Genomic DNA, 19,838 nt, shown 5'->3' with positions numbered 1-19,838 from the left:
ACCTGGGCCCTGAGCTCCAGGGCTTTGTAATCTACCGAGGGGGGTGGGGTGGGGAACCAGGCTGCGGAAGGAGAGTCTGAGGGGGAGGCTCCCTGGAGGGGGCGGACCCAGCCGGAGGGGCTCCAGGCTGGACTGGGGGCCGGGAGGGGGAGGGGAGGGGGGGGCTTGGAGGGGTTAGGGAGGGCCCAGTTGGGGGTGGCCTTGAGTGCCAGGACGGAGTTCAGAGTTTCTCTGGTCGTCGTAGGCTTCGGGTTGTGACGGGGGGAGCGGGACCGAGGACGGTTGGACAAGACTGGTCTGGCCGTAGAGTAGCCGAGGCCCTCAGCAGGGGCCTGCGCAGGAAGTGCCAGAGCATGGCAGCTGGGTGCAGGGGAAGCAGGGGGCGAGCCGGTCAGTCCCCGGCTGGCCCCCAGCTCACCCAGCTGCCCCATGAGAGCCTCTTCCTAACCTCCAGTCCTGTCATCCCGGGGTGCGCGTTCTGAGGCTCCGGGCCTGGGCAAAGGGGGCGCCATGGAGAGAGTGGCGTGGGAGGCAGCTGGCAGGGGCCCCGCAGCTGGACCAGGGCTCATGATGGAGCCGTCAGGGTCAGTCCTGAGAGGTCTGACTTGGGGCCACGATCCTAGGGGAGACTAATGGGGACATCCGCCTTCCAGGGCCCCATCTGAGGCTCAGGACCAGAGAGGGAGGAAGCGGGGGGAGTCCGGGGGAGTCCGGAGTAGCCGGGAATGGTGGGTTTGGAGCGACTCCCGAGGCCGGCCGGTGCCCCGGGAGCCCCTGCTGGGCCGCGGGCTGGAACGTTTGTGTGTCTGACTCACAGGACCTGTGAAAGTGGGTGGGACCGCTGACCACAACAAGTACTCGTAATGATGGGAGAGGCTGGGCCTGGCGGGGGGGGGGGGGGGGGGGCTGTCTCACCTGGGAAAGGAGGGAGGGGGGATGTGAAATAGAACCTGAGATCCTACCCAAGGGGGCCAGGCTTGTGAATGGGGGGGAGGCAGGAATCACCCCCGTGTTATCTGTGGCCCTGAGTGGCCCAAGAGGACTTCGGGTTGGACGCCTTGGTACAGGGAAGGCCTGGCTGGTTGCAGACGCTGGGTGCAGGGTGACCTCTGGCCCTGGGAAACTGCCCGTGGGGTGAGTGAGGGAGGGGTCCCTCTCCCCGGGACCCCCATGGCCACTCCAGCAGGTTCCTTCTGGATTTTCCCAGCGGGCCCAAGGCTGGTTTTTAGGGGAAAGAAAAACGCCCGAAGGCCTCAGCCAGCTGTGCCTGTCGTGGCCTGCAGAGCTGCCCCGGGAGTTCATGCTTTAGTCTAAAGGCCAAAAGGGCTGGAGATCGACTTATCTCCAGGCCCTCCCTGCCAAGCTGGGGTCAATGACCAGTCACTTGTAGCAAGCCCAGCTGCCTCGGAGTGGGTGTGACCCGTCCTCTGGCCTTCTGGGGAGGAGCCAGGCCCTCAAAGGCCCAGCCCTGCGGGCCACGGCCCTTCCTTCTGGAGGGCTCGGCCTCCCTCTCCAGCATCTGCCAGCTCCCCGGGGGCCGTGTGGGGGCCCTCACCGGCCTGGTGAGCCTCCCTTCTCCGGGAGGACTTCCTGACTCAGAGGGGAGTCTGGCAGCTTGGAAGGGATGCTTCAGGGAGCCCGAGAAAGCGGAGAGCACCCTCTCCCTGCAGAGATTGGAATAGGCAGCCCCTGGGGGAGGGGGTGGGATCACATCCAGAAGGGCCTCCCAGGACAGGCGTAGTAGATGAAGTGAATCAGTTTGGGGGGGTGTCTAAGTACGGTGGGGTTACAGAGGAGGTGGAAGGCTGATTGGCAGCTGGCCTTGAGGGGTGGGAGATGTTGGACACGGCTGCTCTAAAATGGGGGGGAGGGAGAGGGGGAGCCCAGCCACGTGCACATCAGCCCTGCTTACAGTCTTTGGGGGAATCCGAGTTATAGGAATGAGAAGCAGCAGGAAGTACGACGCCTGTGTGAGAACCCAGGTGTGCATGTGCCCTGTGTGCTCTGTGGGTACAGGGGCAGCCCCACAGGAGGCCGGGGCTGGAGAGTCAGGTGCTGAGCGGTGCGGGAGGTGCAGGGAGCTGGAGGCAGGGGGGCCCAAGGGGACACATGGGGGGGCTGCACATGGAGGAGGTGGGCGTGGCTGGGGGGTGTCTGTTAACCCTGGAGAAGAAAAGCCAATCGGCTTGGGAGCTCACAGAGAGAAAGTGATTGGAGAGCCAGGGGTCCCAGACCAGGTAGGGGCTGACCGTTCATCCCTTCATTTTACAGACAGGGAGACTGAGGCCCAGAAGAAGCCTGAAAGGTGACCGAGGCTGCAGGGATTAGCTCGCTTAAGCTTAAGTCCATGCCCTGGCCACCGGGCCTGGCCAGCCCCTGCCTCCTGGGGGGAGGGAGGGAAGCGGCTTCCCAGACAAGGACCAGGTCTGTGCAGTGCCCACGAGCTGGGTAGCAGGAGGGGCCCTTTGCCTGCAGGGAGGGAGGGAGGCAGCCAGTAGCCTCCTAGAAGCTGAAGGGGCACCAAAGGGTACTGAGGGCATGGGCACATGTGGGCCGGAGGAGCTGGAGTGGGGGGGCTCGGAAGCCCTTTCCTCATGCTGGCGCAGGGGGCTTGAGCGCCTCTAGAGGCCGGTTGGGGGGAATGAAATTTGAGGTATACTTTTTCCCTCCTGAGAACACACATAGACCGGGACCCCCGGGGGCTTGGAACACAGGCTGCCCGATTTCCCCTCGATGGGATGCTGGGGACTCTTTTCTCCTTTTTGGCAAATTCTGGCCGTCGAGTCTTGGGAAAACTCCTGGGGGAGGGAAGAAGGGGGCAGGGTGTGGCTTGGGGCTGACCCAGAGCCCGCTGTCTGGGCCAGGAAGCCGGGGTGAGCTCACCAAAGCTGCCACCTTCTGGAACAGGAGAGAGGGAGAAGCCTTTCCCTCTTAAACACACACATCTGGGAGGGTTAAAACTTTACTAGGTAATTAAACAAAACGTCACATCAGCAAAAGTGAGTACAAAGCTCAGCTGTTCGGGTCTGCTAGGCTGGGGCTGGTGCTGCTGCCCGTCAGAGCCAGGTGGGGGAGGGGAGGCCTGGCTGTCTTCCAGGCCCAGTTGGGGCTGCCCCCACGGCTCGGAGGCGGCCGCGAAAAGCCCTTGCTGGTGGAGCGGGGAGCAGGGCGTGGGACGGGGTGCGGAGCGGGACACGGAGCGGGGCACGGAGCAGCTCCTCGCCCCTTCTGGAGGAGACCACGCCGGCCTCTGGGGGGCTGCGCTAGCCCCTCCAGCCAGCAGGCCCCAGTCCTGGGTGAGGGGCACCGAGGGTGTGGAAGCTGGGCCTGGGGGCAGCTCCGGGGACTAAGGGATGACACAGATTGCGCGAGGTGTCTTCCTGGCACTCCTGACTCCGCGTGACTTGTGTTGGCCCCGCAGCCTCCTGGGTCTTCAGCGCTTCCCTCCTGGCTCCGACAGTTGCTCCCCGGGGACCCCGGCTCAGTTACTTCAGCTGTCAAATGGACTGATAGTGTCATTACCCGCCCAGGAGGGTGATTGTGGTGAAGGCTGGAGGTGCTTTGTCAGCTACCATGGGAGCCATTGTGCCGGTTGCCTTGGAAGCCTGCGCCTTATCTCCTGGGGGTCTCCTGTTACCTGGGCGCGTCGCGCTTTAGCCGCCCGAGAACAAAGGGTGCTCCTGGGGAAACCCAGGGACGGCTCGGCTTTCCTCTCCCCGCAGGAGGGGCGGCCGCTGCGTGTGGTCATGGAGAATGGCTCCTCAGAGGCCCCCGGGTGTCCCAGTGTGAGGCAGGCCGGAGACTGACCACGGGCGGCCGGGAAGCTCTTCAGTCCCTCGGCCCTCCCGCCCACCCTGGGCTGTGCCCCTGCAGAGCTGCTCGGCCCTGGCTCACAGGGGGGGATGCGGCCGCTTCCACAGGCGACTTCCTTTCCCCAGATTCAGCCCGGGCACCCCTTCCCCACTGCTCCCTGTCCCTGGGTGCTGGGCTTTGCTTTTCCGGCCGGCAGAGAGCAGGGGCTCAGGCCCATCCTGTTCTGAGCATCACGGAGCCCCCAGGGCTTAGGACCTCCGTCCCCCGAGGCCGACGGGCCAGGGAACCCGGCCCCTCCTTTCACAGAGAGCCGGGCCCGGCGGGAGCCTGACTTTCCAACGGGAAACTCGGTGTTCCTTGTGCCCTGGGAGGTGTCCTAAGTCCTGGGCTGGGAGCCTTGTATCTGGAGGAAGGAGGAGGAACTGAGCTCATAAGCCCCACTCTGAGAGCGTGTGGGGAGAGAATGGCCGGGTCATGTGGCCAGAACAGCTGACAGGCCCCGGGGGCAGCGCCTGCTGCGTGACCCATAGGTCCCTCTGGGCCTCTCAAGGCCGTTAGGGAGGGATCTCGACCTCTCCTTTTCCCACACTGACCCGGAGCCCTCTTTGGGACATTGACTGTGAGCTTTCCAGAAGGGTAGCTTGGCAGGAGGGGGAGCCCCAGAGGCCCCTGTTGGACTGTGGGGCCGGCCCCGTCTGCTCCCCAGGCCAGTCTTCGTTTACACTGGGCTGGGGCTCGTGCAGATGCCAAAGGGCACCGAGGAGAGAAGGGGGGGGGCTGGGAGCGGTCCCTTGTCCTGCCCGGGCCCAGGCTGTCCCCGGGGTTGTGAGGCCTCCTGGGACGGGTCTGAGAGAGTCCGTCAGTGTGCTGCCAGTCTCTCTATGAGAGACAGATGGCGATAAATCGGCACCACATGGTGGGATCAAGGGATCAAGGGTCCTCGAAAGTGTTTGGGGGTGATGATGATGGGAGGTCTGATAATTCCGGTAATGTGGCATGGATCCCGAGACCGAGGCAGTCTGAGGGATTGGGAGGCCGGGGGGACTGAGGGGCATTGCGGGTGTGAGGAAGACCCAGCCTGCAGGAGGTGCTTGGAGAACAGGAACCCCAGAAAGGAGACTGGGAAGTGACTTCAGGGGGCAGGGCCACAGCCACTGAGGGGAGGGATGAGTCCAGGTCTGGCCTTGGTTGTCTTGGTGGAAGGATGACCGGCATGGCAGGTGTATCCTGGCTTCCCTTGCTGGGCTTGGGGCTCCTCGTGGGGACTGTTGTTCACCCCTCCTCCCCTTCCCTTGGACCCGGAAGTCCAGTGTGCTCAGCCCATGCACAGGAGGGCCCGGGGCCAGGCCTGAGGACCGGGGGCTTGGTCCAGGAAGTTTGGCCGGCCTCTGCCTGCCCAGGCCGCGGTCACTTTTGGCACAGAGTGGTGTGTCTGCGCCCGAGACGTCAGGGCCCGGTTCTGCCCTCTGGCCCCGAGTCCTGTCACTGCCACCGCTGGGTCCATCCTTCCCCTGACAGGCCCCCCTTCCCCCTGTTCTCTGCTCTTCCCCAAGTAGTTTTTGCCATGCGGACCTTTCCCCTTGAGAGCTGACCCGGTGCCAGCATTGCCTCCCCAGAGGCTGTGGGTACAGCTTGTGCTCTTCTTCCCTGGGAGTCACTGACACTGACGGTAGAACTGGAGCCTCGGTTTACAGATGAGGAAACAGCAGGAGAGGCCCAGGCCGATGCCCTGGGTCCCATGGGGGGGAGGTGGAAGAGCTGGGAGGATGGGAAGGGCGCTCCTACTGCTCTGGCTGGAAGGAGCTGGGCTAGAGGAGGATGCCGTGGTCAGGAGGGGCTCCTGCTGGGTGGGCTGGGCCGGGGGCCGTGCTCTGACTCTGACCCGATCTGCTTTTTGCTCCCCAGAGTGGAGGAAGTGCCCTTGGAGGTGCTGAGACAGAGGGAGTCCAAGTGGCTGGATATGCTCAATAGCTGGGACAAATGGATGGCCAAGAGGCACAAGAAGGTGGGTGAGCCAGGCCGTTCGGGCCTCCTTTCCCTCCTGGCCAGTCAGTGGGCCTCCCGGGCTGGGGGGGGGGGGGGGGGGGGGGCGTGTCACCCGCTGGGGATGGTCAGGAGGAGGGCAGGTCGGGGGGAGGGCAGCAGCTGGCCCAGGGAGGGTCTGTCACAGCCAGGGGCGGGAAGCCAGGAGGCTGGTATGGGGAAGCAGCTCCGGGTGATCTGCAGGCGATGTGCTCACTCCTGGCCCGGGGTCTGGGGGCTGCCCCCCAGCTCCTCCCCTGTCTCTCCCCATCTTGGAGAATGTGTCCTGGGAAGTTGGACCTGGGGCGTCGCAGGCTGAGGCTAACAGCTGCCCAGTGGCTCCCCACCTTGGGGACCGAGGTCTCCCACAGTCCCCTTCCCGCTCCGTCGCGGAGGCCGTTCCTCGTTGGGCTCCTGCTGCCTCTGTGCAGGAAAGTCTTTGCAGCTCTCCCACCAGCGCCAAGGCAGCCTCCCTGGCGGCACCTGCTCCCCACCTGAGGGCCCCGCCCCCGAGCTTCCGGTTACGCAATCCATTTCCACCCTTTAATTGAGACTTTGACAGTAAAACTGTCGGAGCAGGGGAGGAATCCGAGCTCTGGCTTCCCAGCCGGCTCCGCAAACAAGTTCCTGCGTGACATCACTGCTCCCAACTGGTTTTTCAGGGCCCTGGACACAGGCCAGCCCCTGGGCCCCAGCGACAGGGGGGCGGCCCCTGAGGCGGGCCGGGGCTGCAGGCCAGGCAGTGACCGCCTTCGGCTCCCCCTGCCCCCTGCCCCCTCCCTTCTTCCCCTCAGCCTTCAGCAGCAGCTCTCTCTCCCCAGATCCGGCTGCGGTGCCAGAAGGGGATTCCACCATCCTTGCGGGGCCGGGCCTGGCAGTACCTGTCGGGAGGGAAGGTCAAGCTCCAGCAGAATCCTGGGAAGTTTGACGTAAGGCGCATCCCTCCCAGCCCCCTCCCCTTCCCCTCGCACCCAGATCTGGCCAGGCAGCCTTGTCGGCCCCCCAGCCCCTGGGAGTTCTGTGTCTTAGCGGGGAAAAGAGGCCGTGTGGGTAGCTGAGGCAGAGGCGGAGGCACAGTGGGGAAAAAGGGCCAGGGAGGGCAGCCCTGCAGCCAGCAGGCTTGGGCACCGTGGGCACACCTGCCAAGTGTGCAATTGTGCGCCCCCTGGCGTGCCCAGGACCTCCTGGCTCTCCGAGCGGGCCGACACCCAATAGGATGAGGGCAGATCTGGGACCTTCTGTCCCCTCAGAGACCTGAAAGGGCCGAGGACCCTCCTGCTGGGAGGGGAGGCCATGTTGGGGGCCCGGCTCCCCCAGTTAGCATCCCTTTGAGGAGGGTGAGCTGGGGGCCCCGGCTGAGAGGCCCCCCGGGGCCTTGGGGGGGTTCGTTCGGAGTCTCCCTGCCCTGAACGCCTGGGCCCGGCCCCCATCTCTCCCCCTGCCCTTTCAGGAGCTGGACCTCTCACCAGGGGACCCCAAGTGGCTGGACGTGATCGAGAGAGACCTGCACCGGCAGTTCCCCTTCCACGAGATGTTTGTGTCCCGTGGGGGCCACGGGTAAGCAAAGCGGGCCTGGGGAGACCCCGGCCTCAGGGGGGGAGGCAGGAGTTGGGGCTCCGTGCAGCCAGGAAGCTGGAGCCTCTTGGGGCATCGGGGCCTCGGATAACTGCTCACCGACTCCCCAGGACACGGAGCTTCCCTAATTAGCCTTATCCTGGGCACGGGCCGGAGCAGGGGCTCCTCTGAGGGACAGGGCAGGGCCACGCTGCCAGCCGGGCAGTCACTGCTCAGGAGCCTCCGCTGTGGTTCCCTCCTCCTGCTCATTTACAAATGAGGAAACGGAGGCAAATGGGGCCAAGTGACTCGTCCAAGGTCTCAGGCCTTCCTGGCCCCAGGCCCAGCGCTCCGCCTACTCTGGCACCACCTAGCAGCCCAGCTCTGCTCGGGGGGCCCCGGATGGGGAGATGTAGATAGGAGGGGCCCAGAGCGGGGGGTAGGGGGGGGTCAGGGTGGGGAGGGGCCTTCCATGAGTGCGGTGAGGACCCAGCAGGACGGGTCAAAGGGTGTGAGAGGGAGGGTCTCTGAGGCCAGGAGCCCCGGGGAGGGTGGGCCATGACCGTCCCTGGGAAAGCCCTTGCTCTGCGGGCGGGGGCACTGGGCTCCCAGGGGCGGCCTCCTGACCCTTCCCGGGTGACCTGGGCAGAGGTGACAGCTGACCCCAGAGGCCCAAGGCCGGGCTCTCACTGCTCCTCCCCCTCAGCCAACAGGACTTGTTCCGCGTGCTGAAGGCCTACACGCTGTACAGGCCCGAGGAGGGTTACTGCCAGGCCCAGGCGCCCGTGGCAGCCGTGCTGCTCATGCACATGCCCGCTGAGGTAGGCCCCGGGCACCACGGGGGGGAGGGGGCGCCCGAGAGGCCGAGGGCCTGACTCCTCTCTCCCGTGGCAGCAAGCCTTCTGGTGCCTGGTGCAGATCTGCGAGAAGTACCTGCCGGGCTACTACAGCGAGAAGCTGGTGAGCCCCGGGCCTGCCCAGCCCCTGCTGCCCAGTCCGGGCCCTCCCGGGTGGGGGTGGGGGAGCGAAGGCTGCCCGCCGCGTGTTTCCTGGGCGTGTGTGTGTGTGTGCCTGTGTGTGTGTGTATGTGCCCTGTGTGTTCCGTGTGCCTGTGTGTGTGTGTGTGTGTGTGTGTGTGTTCCCTGGGGGCGTGCGTGTTTGCCCGTGTGCTTGGGCAGCCCCAGCCCGGGTCAGGGCGCTCACCCCGCCCCACCCCCTCGCCACAGGAGGCCATTCAGCTGGACGGGGAGATCCTGTTCTCTCTGCTGCACAAAGTGTCCCCCGTGGCCTACAAGCACCTGAGCAAGCAGAAGATCGACCCCATCCTGTACATGACCGAGTGGTTCATGTGCGCCTTCTCGCGCACGCTACCCTGGAGCTCCGTGCTCCGCGTCTGGGACATGTTTTTCTGCGAAGGTACATGCCCCCCTCCCCCCTTGGGCTCTGCAGGGGGCGTGATCACACCGGGGGGAGACGGCGCCGTCCTGGGAGGAGGCCCCAGCGACGGGCAGTGCCAAGGTGCCCGCTCCCGTCATTTGAATCGGGCTCTTGGTTGGCTCAGGCCCAAAGGCCGCTGGGGGGATGGCGATCACCCCACCCGCAGGGGGACAGGAGGGACTAGAGAGGGGCCGGAGCGAGGGCCCGGAGGCGGGGGCCACGGTGTCGACGCCAGCTCCCTTTCTCACCCCCCAGAGAGCCTTTGCTCACGTGGCCAAAGGCTGCTGCTTCTGTGTCAGCAGCAACGTGGCTCCGCCCTGGTCTCCCAGGGGCGCCGCGGGCCCGTGGCTCCTTCTCCGGGCGCCTCAGCTCTCAGAGCTCTCCCTGTGACACGGTCACCCCCATTATGCAGATGCGGAAGCCAAGGCTCCAACGCCGTCTCCACTAAATATTTATTAACCACCTACTATGTGCCAGGGACTGGACTAAGGAGAGAGCTAAAGAGCAGAAAGTCCCGGCTTCAGGCCCGGAGGGGAGAGGAGGGTGCCCCGCCTGCCCCCAGCGCACCCCAAGAAGTTCCACCCTTCACCCTTTGAGGGGAAGCCAGACTCTGGGGGCTTTAGGCTCCCTTCTCTTGGATCCAGGCTGGAGGCTTGGGCCAGCCTCCGGGGGGAGGCTGCTGCTAGAAGGGGAAGAACATTGGGTCACAAGCTCTGGGTTCGAATTCCCCCGTTACTGGGGGAATAACCTCAGAGAAGGCTCAGAGAAACCTCTGCAAAGTGAGCTGTCCTGGAGGGCCCAGTCGTCCTACCCTGGTCAGTGACCACTCTGTGTGTCTAAGTTTCCTCCCTGGAGAACACGGGGTGGGGGCAGCGCTTGCTCTTGCTGCTCCCTCCAGCAGCAGTCAGACATGCCCCGGGGACCTGGCCCCGACCTCTGGGCTTCCCTGCAGGGGTCAAGATCCTCTTCCGGGTGGGCCTGGTGCTGCTGAAACACAGCCTGGGCTCCTCGGAGAAGCTCAAGGCCTGCCAGGGCCAGTACGAGACTATGGAGCGGCTGCGCAGCCTGAACCCCAAGATCATGCAGGAGACCTTCCTGGTGCAGGAGGTGAGGGGGGCCCGGAGGGCGGGGGGGGAGGACCCGGGGGGGGGGGGCAGCGAGGGGCAGAGGACAGAGGGCAGAGGGCAGCGCCGGCCCTCATTGGTCTGGCCTCGTCTGGCCCCCGGCCCCAGGTGATCGAGCTGCCCGTGACCGAGCGCCAGATCGAGCGCGAGCACCTGATCCAGCTCCGGAAGTGGAAGGACACGCGGGGGGAGCTGCAGTACCAGTCGCCCCCCAGGCTGCACGGGGCAAAGGCCATCAGCGAGGCGGAGCCGGCCCCCCAAAAGGCGCTGGAGCCCTCCCCCTCCATCCGCCTGCCCCCGGGCACCCAGTTGCCCGCCGCAGGCCCCAAGAGCAGGCAGCAGAAACAGGCCGAGAAGGAGCATCAGAAGGCACTGAAGGCGCAAGCCAAGCAGCAGAGGGGGCAGCAGCAGCCCCCGCCACAGCAGCAGGCTCCCCCGGCTCTTGGCGAGGGCCCCGGCCCGGCAGCTGCCGCCCAGGCCCCAGGCCCCAGCACCGAGCTGGCGCCCCTGGCCGCCCCAGGGGCGGAGGGTGCAGATGCCAAGGACTCGCCTCATCATTCCAAGGAGAGCCTGACTTCCCAGGAGAGTGAGGACACTTACTTGTAAAAGGGCTGGGCCCCCATGCCTCAGTTTCCCTTTTCTGAAGGGCTGGGAGCTGAGCTAGGGCAGCTAGGTCAGGAGGGGACATTCCTGTAGGCCCTGCCTCCCAGAGGACAGCCTTGACTTCCCCTTAGGACGGCCCCAAAAGGCATCTGAGACAGAGGGGGCCCAGGACCGCAGGCCCCCTCCTTAGGCAGCTGCCCCCCTTCTCTGCTGGGGCCCTGGGGGCCTGACCCCGAGCTAGAAGGGTTGCCTGGCCCCCTTCCCTCAGGTCCCCTCCCCTCAGGCCACCAGCAAGGAGGGGCGGCCCTGGGGCCAGGGCCACCTCAGCCGCTATTTATTCTCTCAGTCCCCGAGGAGGTCGTCGGGGTCCTAGTCCTGGTCCTGGGGGGCCCATGGGTCACAGTGAAGTCCCTACTTCCTGTTGCCTGGCGGGGGGGCTTTCTTCCACACTCCCCTTTGCACAGGCCGAGGTCAGGCCTCCCCCCATCAGCCTCCAGCCCTTCTCAGCCTGATGGCCCCGAGGCCTCAGAACCCACCATCGGCTCTTCCTCCACCCCCCCACCCCCCCCCCGTCCTGGGCTCCCCTGCGGGGCTGCCCACTGGGCCCACGGGAAGGGCCAGGGCAGGGGCCCACTCCTTGACGTGGCAGATGAGGGATGAGGGGTGGGCTCTCTTTGTGTAAAATATGTTTTGTACAGAAATAAACCAGGTTATATAAAGAGCTTTGTGACTGCTCCCTGTGCGGGCTGGGGTTGTGGCCTGGGGCCCACCGGGGACGCCCGCCCATCCCTGGCCTACAGGGATTCAGATGCTGCACTGAAGCTTCCTCCCTGGGGGACCCCTTGGCCTCAACTTCTCCTGCTGTGGAACAGCGTCTGAGGGATCCTGTGAGACCTCCTCCTCCTCCTCCCCCTTGGGATGTCTAGCCCTCGGGCCCAGAGCTGCAGTCCTCAGGCAAGGGCTGGCTGGCACCCAGGGGGCCCCCATGTGGGGAGCCACAGTCCGGGTTGGGCTCTCCATTTAACAGAGGAGGAAACTGAGTCCTTGCCCAACCCGGCTCCTTCCACCCTCCCATGTCAGATTTTGTGCCAGGCTGTGCCCTCTGGGACGCCCACGTGCCCTGCTCTGACTAAGCCTCAGAACACGGTCAGCGTCCCCAGAGTCCGGGGCTCGGGGAGGGCGGCAGGGTGCCTGAGGTTGGGGCTGGGCCTGCCCTCCCAGATGTGGAGCCTGAAAGGGGAAGTTGCTTCTGGCTCCTTCCTGCCCACCAGCGTTTCCGCATCTCCGGGGGCGGTGACCTATTTACTCAACATAGGTAGGGCCTGGGAGCCAGAGCTGGAAGAGCCCCCTTCACTTCCAGTCCCAGCAGCCCTCGGGCCCCGCCAGGTCCTCCCAGCTTATCTGAAAATGAAAAATAATCCTGTCCGCCTGGAGACCGGCCGAGGCTGCCCCGGGTCAGGGGGACGGAGGCTGGAGGAAAGGGCTCACTTCCTGCTCGGGACCCGGGAGAGGCTGGAAAATGTTCTTAGTGGATAAAGGAAATGGGGGATTCCGAAATGTGGGAGTGGACGGGGCTGGGGCAAGGCTGTGCTCCGCTCTGTGGTGGGCTCTGGGAGCTGAGGAAAGTGGGTGAAGTTTGGGGGGGGGGCATGGAGGGGACACAGCCAGCCTCAGGGGCATGGGGCATAGATGTCTGGCCTCTGGTCAGGGCCAGCCAAGGAGGAGGGGATGGGGCAGTGGGAAACGGGGACCACCAAGGTCCAGATTGGAGGAAGAGATCTCTCAGTGAGAGAGAATGCCGAGGGAGGGCCCCGAAATACACAAATGAGGGGCTCCTTTGGTCCCCAAGCCCCCCCCCCCAGCTTGGACGCCATGATTCCGAGTTTTAGGGATTGGCCTGGGAGCCCAGTCGGCTCAGTTATTGAGGTTCTCTCCCCAGGAGCTTTAGTTTGTGACTTAGAATAGTTATTAAATATTAGAAATCCAAACCTCTTCCATGACCCGGAGAGGCTGGAGCTCCCAGATGCCCTGAAGGAGTCTGGGAGCCCCCTTGGAGCCCGGCTCCTGCCCTTCACTGATGGGCCACAGATGGGCACTGAGAAAGGGGATGAGTGTATGGAACCCTGGGAGATGAGACTGGCCTACACCCAGTAGTGGTAGTGGCAGCAATAATCATGCTCCCTCATGTTCACTCAGACTCATTCCGGGTTTTCTTGGTAGAGATACTGGGATAACTTGCTATTTCCTTGGCCAGCTCATTTTACAGATGGGGAAACTGAGGCAGGCAGGGTGAAGTGACTCGCCCAGGGTCCTTCATGTAACAAGTGGGAATTTAGAAGAGGAACCCGCCCAATTCCGAGCCCGGTGCTCCTTGCACCTTGCCCCCCTCAAGTCCCAGCTAGCTCTTCCCCCGCACTAGAACTCCCCTTGACGTCTGTGCCCCGGCGCCCGGTCTACAGCTTGGCGGGATGGGTTTGCAGGCGGCCTCCCCCATAAAGGCCGGGGCTGTTTCTGCCTTCCTGTCATAAAAACATTTCTGTTCGCTTAGCACACAGCAGGTGATTAATAAATGCACATGGATTGACATACAAAAAACACTTCGGAAACCCGAAGGAGTTACAGAAATGCGAGTTATTATTACTGTTACTGATCATCCCAGACCCCAGCGGACCCTTGGCCTGTCCCTGAGCTCCAGAGCCGCGCCAAGGGGAAGGGCAGCAGCTCCCCGCGATCCCCGCCCTCCCCTGCAAACACAACAACGCTGGGATGCGACCCCGGGGGATTTCGGAGCGGGGATCTCCCAGCAGCCCCTTCCCCGGCGGCGGGCCTGTGGATCACTTCCGGCCAGATCCCGGAGAATGAATGATCGCTCCGTTGGGAGAAGGGGTGAATGGCCTTCCGCCCCTCCCCCCCAAATCTAGCGCTCCCTCCCTGAGCCGAAAGCCCCGGTTGAGCGAGGGCGAGCGGGACGTTCTCCGTTCTGGGCCCCGGGCTACCGGTCATTGACTAGGTCCCGGCATGCTTCGCTCCGGCCCATTTGCCATTTACTAGTCCGACCGCTCCCGGTCCCCAGCAGCCGCGGGGGGAGGGGCGGCCGGAGTCATGTATTAAGTCCCGGGGCCCGGAGGGGGATTGGCCCCGCCCCTCGGGGAGCTTCCATTCAAGGGACCCCAGAGAAGCCAATGGCGGCCTCTTCCCTGCCGGGGGCGCTGCGGGGGCTGCGGGGGCCGCCGGGCCGGGCGGTTCTCAGGCGGCAGCCCGGGCTCCGGGCCGCTCCGTTAGGAGGCTGCGCGAGGACGCCTGTCCCAGCCCGGCCGGCGCTCCGCGGGCCGCCCCGGCCCCGCCCCCAGCCCGTGCGCGCCCCCGGCCACTACCGCCCCCCGCTTTAATCCTTGCCCCGGGTTCCCGAGGGGGGCGCCGGGATTGTCCCCATTTCACACGCCCGGGCGGTCCCCTGGGAACTCGGGCCCCCGCAGCGCGCGGCTTGTCTCTCAGCTGGGAGGAAGCGCGGGAGGCAGCACTGGGACTCCGGCCCCTCCGGGGCCTCTCCGGGGCCCCTCCGGGGCCTCTCCGGGGCCTCCCGGCATCAGCGTTCCCACTCGGTTCCTCCAAGGGGGGGGGCACCTGCTTAGAGCCTTTCTGCTTCCGGCCCAGCTCTGGAACGAGCGCGCTTGTATTCAGGGATTCCCGCCCCTCCCCCTGAGGGTCCGAGGCCCCCAGCCCCCCCCCCCCCCCCGAGCGTTTCCAGGCCCTTTAGGGGCTTAGGGAGAGCCAGGCTTCCTTCCTTCCTTCCTCTGCTGGGAAGCGCGGCCAGCTCCCTTCCGGTGCCTCAGTTTCCCTGGGCCGCCGCCCCAGAAGCCGCGCCTGGCCCCGGAGGCCGCCGGGCGTCCCGGGCACTGCCCCAGCGGGCGTGGGGGGGGCCGGCGGGGCCAGAAGCGGGGCCGGCGCCCGGTCCCCGCAGGGAGAGCAGGTAGCCCGGCCGGGGCGTGGGAGGGAAGGGGCCGGGCCGGGACAGGGTGTCCCGGGAGCTCCCGGCAAACAATAGCCGGCCCTGGAGCCGGGCCACCGCCTGCGCCTGGGAAAGGGAGCGGGAGGGGGGGCCTGCCCGTCCCCGCCAGCAGGGGGTGCTGCGCCCGCCTCGCCGCTTCCTAAGGGGGGCGGGAGGGGCCGCGCTGGGCAGAGCTTGCCCCCTCCCCCTCCCCCACCAGTTTCTCCCCGTGTCTGTTTCTGATCTCATCGCCCCTCCCCCAGCCCCAAGCCCCTCGGAGGCTGGGCCGGGGGCAGCCGCCACCCAGCCTGGCCCGGGAGGCCGGCCAAGAACGCTCCCCCTGCGGCCCCAGCCTGCTCGGCCTCCTCCACCTTCCCGACCACCTCAGCGTGGGAAAGGGAGAGGGCCCGGCCCCTGAATCCTGTACCTCGGTTTCCCCTTCTGTCACGGGTGGGCTCCGGCGGTGGCAAGGCCTGTTCCCTGCCCCCCCCCCCCCAGGGCAGGCCTGCATGCTTACCCCCACTTTCCAGCTGAAGCCCCTGAGGCTCAGGAGGCAGCTCCTCCTCATTCCAAGGGGAGCCCCCCCCAGGCTGGCTCCGGGGTCCTGGTGGCCCCCTGGCTGGCCTGTCCAGGCCCTTCTCTCCTCCCCCAAGTCCTCCCCAGGACGGGGGCCGGGATGGGAGGCCTGGCCCACACAATGCTCACAGGAACCGGCTGGAGCCAGGGGCTCGGGCCAGCCTTGGCCCTGCTTACGGGCAAGGCGGGTGGGGGGGGGAGCCCCAGGAGAAGAAGCCCTGCCAGACTGAACCCCCTCCTCAGAGGGACTGGGGGGCAGGCCAGGGCAGGCAGGCCTGGGCCGGCTCCCAAGTAGGGGAAAAGCTGCTGGGAGAGAAGGAGGGAGAAATGTTAGGGAGGGAAAGAGGGAAGGGGCAGCTCGCCAGGCGCTGGCACGGCCCGTTAACGGCAGAGTTTCCACGAGGCTTTCCTGAGCACCACCTGAGGAGGCCGGGCTGGGGCAGGCTGCTGGCCCCCGTGCCCCAGGCCCAGCGCTCCGGGGTCCCCCGGCTCCCCGGCCCCTGCCCAAAGCTGGCCTGGGGCTGCCTGCTCCGTGGCAGGCGGGGGAGGGGGAGGGTCTGCTCACCCCCTTCCAAATCATTGAAGGGAATGCAAAATCTCAGAGGCTCCCGAAAATAAAGACGCCCCCCAAGTCCCCAAACCCCGATTTATTTGATCTTGTGTGAGTGTGCAAGTATGTAAATGTGTGTGTAGTGTGTAAGAGTGTGTGTGTGTAAGGATGAGTGTGCAAGTGTATTACTGTGTGTGTAAGCGTGTGTGCCAGTAAGTGTAAGTGGGTGTGAGCGAGCAGCTGCTACGGCTTCAGGCCCTGTTCCCCAGTCGGGAGGCAGAAGCACCCAGAAACACGGGCTTGGCCCAGGGAACGGCCGAAAGCGCACGTTCAGATCCAGCCTCGGACAGCGGGCAGGCCCAAGGCCGGAGCCTCCTTCTGGTCCCTGGCTGCCTGGGCCGGTTTCCCATAGCCAGCTCCCTAGGACCTCACTTAGGCGGTGTTTGCGTTTCCTTGTCCAGCTCGATTTTTTTACTTAAGCAGATGAGGAACTGAGGCAATAAGGGGATGGGGCTTGTCCAGCTCACACAGCTGGTGTCCCAGGCTGACTTTGACCTTGGGCTGGCCCGCTCCAGGCCCAGGGCCCTAGCCACTGCCCCACCCAGCCGCCCCAAAATACAGATGAATGTCTGAGGCGGCCTTATTGGCCAATTCCCTCCCTCCAAGCCCGGTGCTCATCCCCCGGGTCGCTGTTTCCAGGCAGGAGTTTGTGAAGTCCATTTTACAGATGAGAAAACTGAAGGGTGGGCCAGTAAGGGATTTCCTGGCTTCTGGCCACACATTTGGGGTCACACCTAGGTCTTCCACAGTCCTGCAATGACTATATGGGGAGGGGGGCTCAGAGAAGAGCGGCTTCCAGAGCAGGGGGTGGTCCCAGAAGCTCAGCGCTGGAAGGCCCACTGGGGAGGCCCCTGAAGGGCTGCCAGTGAAACAGGCGCCCGTGGCCAGCGGCTCGGAGGCCAAGCTGAACCATCCGTGAAGATTTCTGCCAGGAAGACTCATTTACTCCTCCCCTTTCCCTTGGACATCCGCGCTCCCGACAGCCTGGGCCTCCACCTCATTCCCAGCTTCTGCCCCGCACTGAAGAGGAAGGAGGGAACCTGGACCGGAGCATCCCATCCCGGCCGCGCTGCTGGGGGGGCTTCTAGGGCTTTTCCCACCTAACCCCCACCTTAGTCTATTCTTCCTTTATTTTGTAAGCTCCGAGAGAGCTGAAACTTGCTTTTCTTTTTGCGTTTATTTCCCAGCGTTTAACAGAGGGCCGCACACATATGGTGGTTAATAAATGCTAGCTGGTGGAAACTGAGCCCAGCGGGAGAAAGGCTGAATGAGTTATGGGAGAGCAAAGTTATGGGATATTATTGTTCTGTAAGAAAGGACCTGCAGGAGGATTTCAGAGAGGCCTGGAGAGACTGACAGGAGCTGATGCTGAGGGAAGTGAGCAGAACCGGGAGATTGTTGGACCCGGCAACAAGATTATACTACGATCAGTTTTGATGGACGCCGCCCTCTCCAGCAATGAGATGACCCAGGCCAGTTTCAATGATTTTCTGACAGAGAGAGCGTCTGCACCCAGAGAGGGCTGTGGGAACCGAGTGTGGATCAAAGCATCGGGTTTTCCCTCTTTTTGCTGTCGTTTGCTTGCTTTTTTTTCCTTTCTTTCTCATTCCCCCCCCCCCCCCCTTTGACCTGATGTTTCTTGTGCATCCTGATAAATGTGGAAATCTCTAGAGAGGAATTGCGCATTTAAGAGCTCACTCGCCACGCGGGGGCGGGGGTGGGGGAAGGGAGGGGAAAAGTGAGAACACGGGATTTTGGAAAGGTGAAAGTTGAAAATTCTCCATCTATACATTTCGACAATAAAAAAGCTTTAGTTTAAAAAATAAAATAAACGCTGGTTGACTCATGTAGTGGGGAAGGGGCATCTGCTGGCCCGGAGGAGAGGAGGGGGGTGGGGACCAAAGATGGAGAGACTTCTCCCCCCTCCCCTCCCCCAAGCCCATGTCCAAGGCCAGTCGGGATGCTCGGAAATAGAAGGGGAGGGTATTTCCCAGCCTCGAGGGTCCCGCGTGCGCCCGGGCCAATGGGAGCCCGGCCTTCTAGAGTGGGGAGGGGGACCGGCGGGATGCACTTGTTCGGCTCCCCTATCCTTCCATCCATCGGGGCTGAGCGGGGCTGGGGGGCGTGGCTCTGGGAAGTTTTGGCCCCTCCCCCCGCCCGACCATCCTCCCCCCGCCCGACCATCCTCCCCCTCCGCGACCATCCTCTCGCAGCTTTCCAGGACGCTCGGGTTCTCCAGACCCACGAAGATCTTCGGGCGCCTCTCCCCGTTCCCATGTAGCCCCCGAGGCCCGGGTCGCGTTGCACCTCGGCGGCCGCGTCGGAACTCGAATCCAGAGCCTCGGCCGCGTCCCCGCCTCCCCGGCCCCGCCATGGACCACAAGATCCTTGAAGTCCAAAGGTTCCTGGAGGACGGCTCCTTCCCGGACCACCTGGTGACCGCTTCCCAGAAGCGGGAGTTTCGCAGGCGGGCCCAGAACTTCGTCCTGGAAGGTGAGGGGAGGAGGGCGGCTGCGGATTATCCGCTCCCGGCATTTCGGCCCCGGGGCTCCCAGACCACCCGATCCCGGAGGGGGCTCCCGGAGGGGGCGCAGGCTCGGAGCCTGAGACGCGGAAGTCGGGACCCAGCCGGCGCTGGGAGGAGAGAAAAATTGGGGGGTGGGGGGGAAGAGAAGATGGGGGGAGGGGCGGCAGCCCCCGGCTGCGGGTTAGAAGGTGGGAAAGGGACCCGAGTGCGGCCGGCCTCGAGAGGTCGGCCCGAGGCAGCTGGTGACGGCTGCGCGAGGCCCAGCGGGCTCTTTTACCCTAAGCACGGTGGGAGCCACGGCAGGTTCTGGAGCGAGGGGGACGCTCTGACTTGGGCCTTAGGAGTGAGCGTGGAGGAAGCGGGGGGAGGGGGCTGGGGCGGAGGGAAGGAAGGCTTCTGGACCAGGCTGGAAGCGTCTCCCCGCCCCCCTTCCCGGAGGATGGCGGAGGCGACTCCGCGGGCTAATATTGTGGGGGGGAGGGGGGCGGCGGAGCGCGCGTCCCAGCCTCGTTTGCAGCCCCAATCTCCGGAAGTGAGAGGCCCGGAGCTCGCGCGCCCCGCCCCCCGCCGCGCTCCGGCGGCTGGAAATGACCTCAGCGCTCTCCTTGGCGCGCCCGCCCCGCCCCCTCCCTGAACTCGGTGCCTGCGGGGGAGGGGATCCCCGCGCTTCCCGGCGCCCTTCCCCCGCTCGCTCCCAGAGCCTGCTCCCGGACTCTCCTGAAGAGCTTAGTGGGCCCCTCCCCCCGGGGATGGCCGCGGCGGGCGCGGGGCCGAGCAGGGCCCGGGGGCAGGGGGCCGGGGGCCGGGGGCCGTTTGGGAGTGTTCCCGCGGCTGCCCCCATTTTCTGGGGGGTCCCCAGCCCCCCCAAACCTCCCGGCCCAGCACGAGAAGGTTGGGGCTCCCCCGATGCCTGCGGGGCTTCTCCCACCCTCGGTTCTGCGATCGCGCGGGGGAGACGAGGCAGCTGCCGTGTGATCCTGGGGGGGGGGGGGGGGGGGGGGGGGGGGGGGGCGAGAGAGAGAGAGAGAGGGAGCGTGTGAGACACAGGCACAGGCTCACGCAGAAACGGACGCCCGCAGCCCTGCCCTTTAAAGCTGGCTTTGCGTCGGGCCGCCGTGGGCGGGGCTTTGGGATAGGCTCGGTGGGAGGCGAGATCCCCCAGAAGCCCCTCTGCCTTCCTCCCCTTCGGTTGCTCCGCTTCTGTGATCCAAAAGCTGCAGAGGAACCTGCCCCTGGTCCGGCCCTTCCCCCTCCCCCACCTTCCCAAACTCTGGCCCCTCCCCCCGCCCCACTTTCTCCTCTTGGGAGTCTTTCCCCCTGCAGAATCCCTTCAGTTGCAGACTGCGCCCCCTCCCCGGCTGAGAATGGGGCCTCGGGAGAAACCCCCCACCGCCCTTGGGCCCCGGCCGAGAGAGGGGGGGCCTCGGGGCTTGAGCCGGTGACGGGGGGAGGCCTGTGGCAGGGCCAGGCCCCTCCTCCCGCCTCCCTCTGGTCTGGAGCAGGGCTAAGAATGAGCCATGCTCTTGGGCCCCTCACGGGAGCCTCGCAGGCCTGCGGAGTGGAGGCCCAGCATTTCCCCGTCGG

At 65.3% G+C, this 19,838-nt stretch overlaps 1 protein-coding gene across 1 annotated transcript; it reads left to right on the top strand.

The window, feature by feature from the left end:
- The first annotated feature begins 3,332 nt into the window (after positions 1-3,332).
- TBC1D10A (TBC1 domain family member 10A) lies at positions 3,333-11,274 on the top strand. Its single transcript, XM_031948899.1, has 8 exons — positions 3,333-5,818; positions 6,657-6,764; positions 7,286-7,392; positions 8,096-8,210; positions 8,284-8,349; positions 8,616-8,805; positions 9,779-9,933; positions 10,059-11,274. Exons 1-8 carry the CDS (start codon positions 5,552-5,554, stop codon positions 10,554-10,556), a joined length of 1,506 nt encoding a protein of 501 aa, XP_031804759.1. The 5' UTR covers positions 3,333-5,551; the 3' UTR covers positions 10,557-11,274.
- The last annotated feature ends 8,564 nt before the right edge of the window (positions 11,275-19,838 follow it).

Source organism: Sarcophilus harrisii, chromosome 1, assembly GCF_902635505.1.
Source record: "Sarcophilus harrisii chromosome 1, mSarHar1.11, whole genome shotgun sequence".
In the NCBI taxonomy this organism is placed as follows: domain Eukaryota; kingdom Metazoa; phylum Chordata; class Mammalia; order Dasyuromorphia; family Dasyuridae; genus Sarcophilus; species Sarcophilus harrisii.
This window is presented reverse-complemented; position numbering and strand designations above follow the sequence as displayed.

What these genes read in the sequence shown, in the direction of transcription:
- TBC1D10A (XM_031948899.1), top strand. Translation starts at nt 5,552, where the DNA reads ATGGGGGGGAGGTGGAAGAGCTGGGAGGATGGGAAGGGCGCTCCTACT. An exon ending in GCTACTACAGCGAGAAGCTG is followed by an intron (nt 8,350 to 8,615) that starts GTGAGCCCCGGG and finishes CCCTCGCCACAG; the next exon opens with GAGGCCATTCAGCTGGACGG. An exon ending in AGACCTTCCTGGTGCAGGAG is followed by an intron (nt 9,934 to 10,058) that starts GTGAGGGGGGCC and finishes CCCCGGCCCCAG; the next exon opens with GTGATCGAGCTGCCCGTGAC.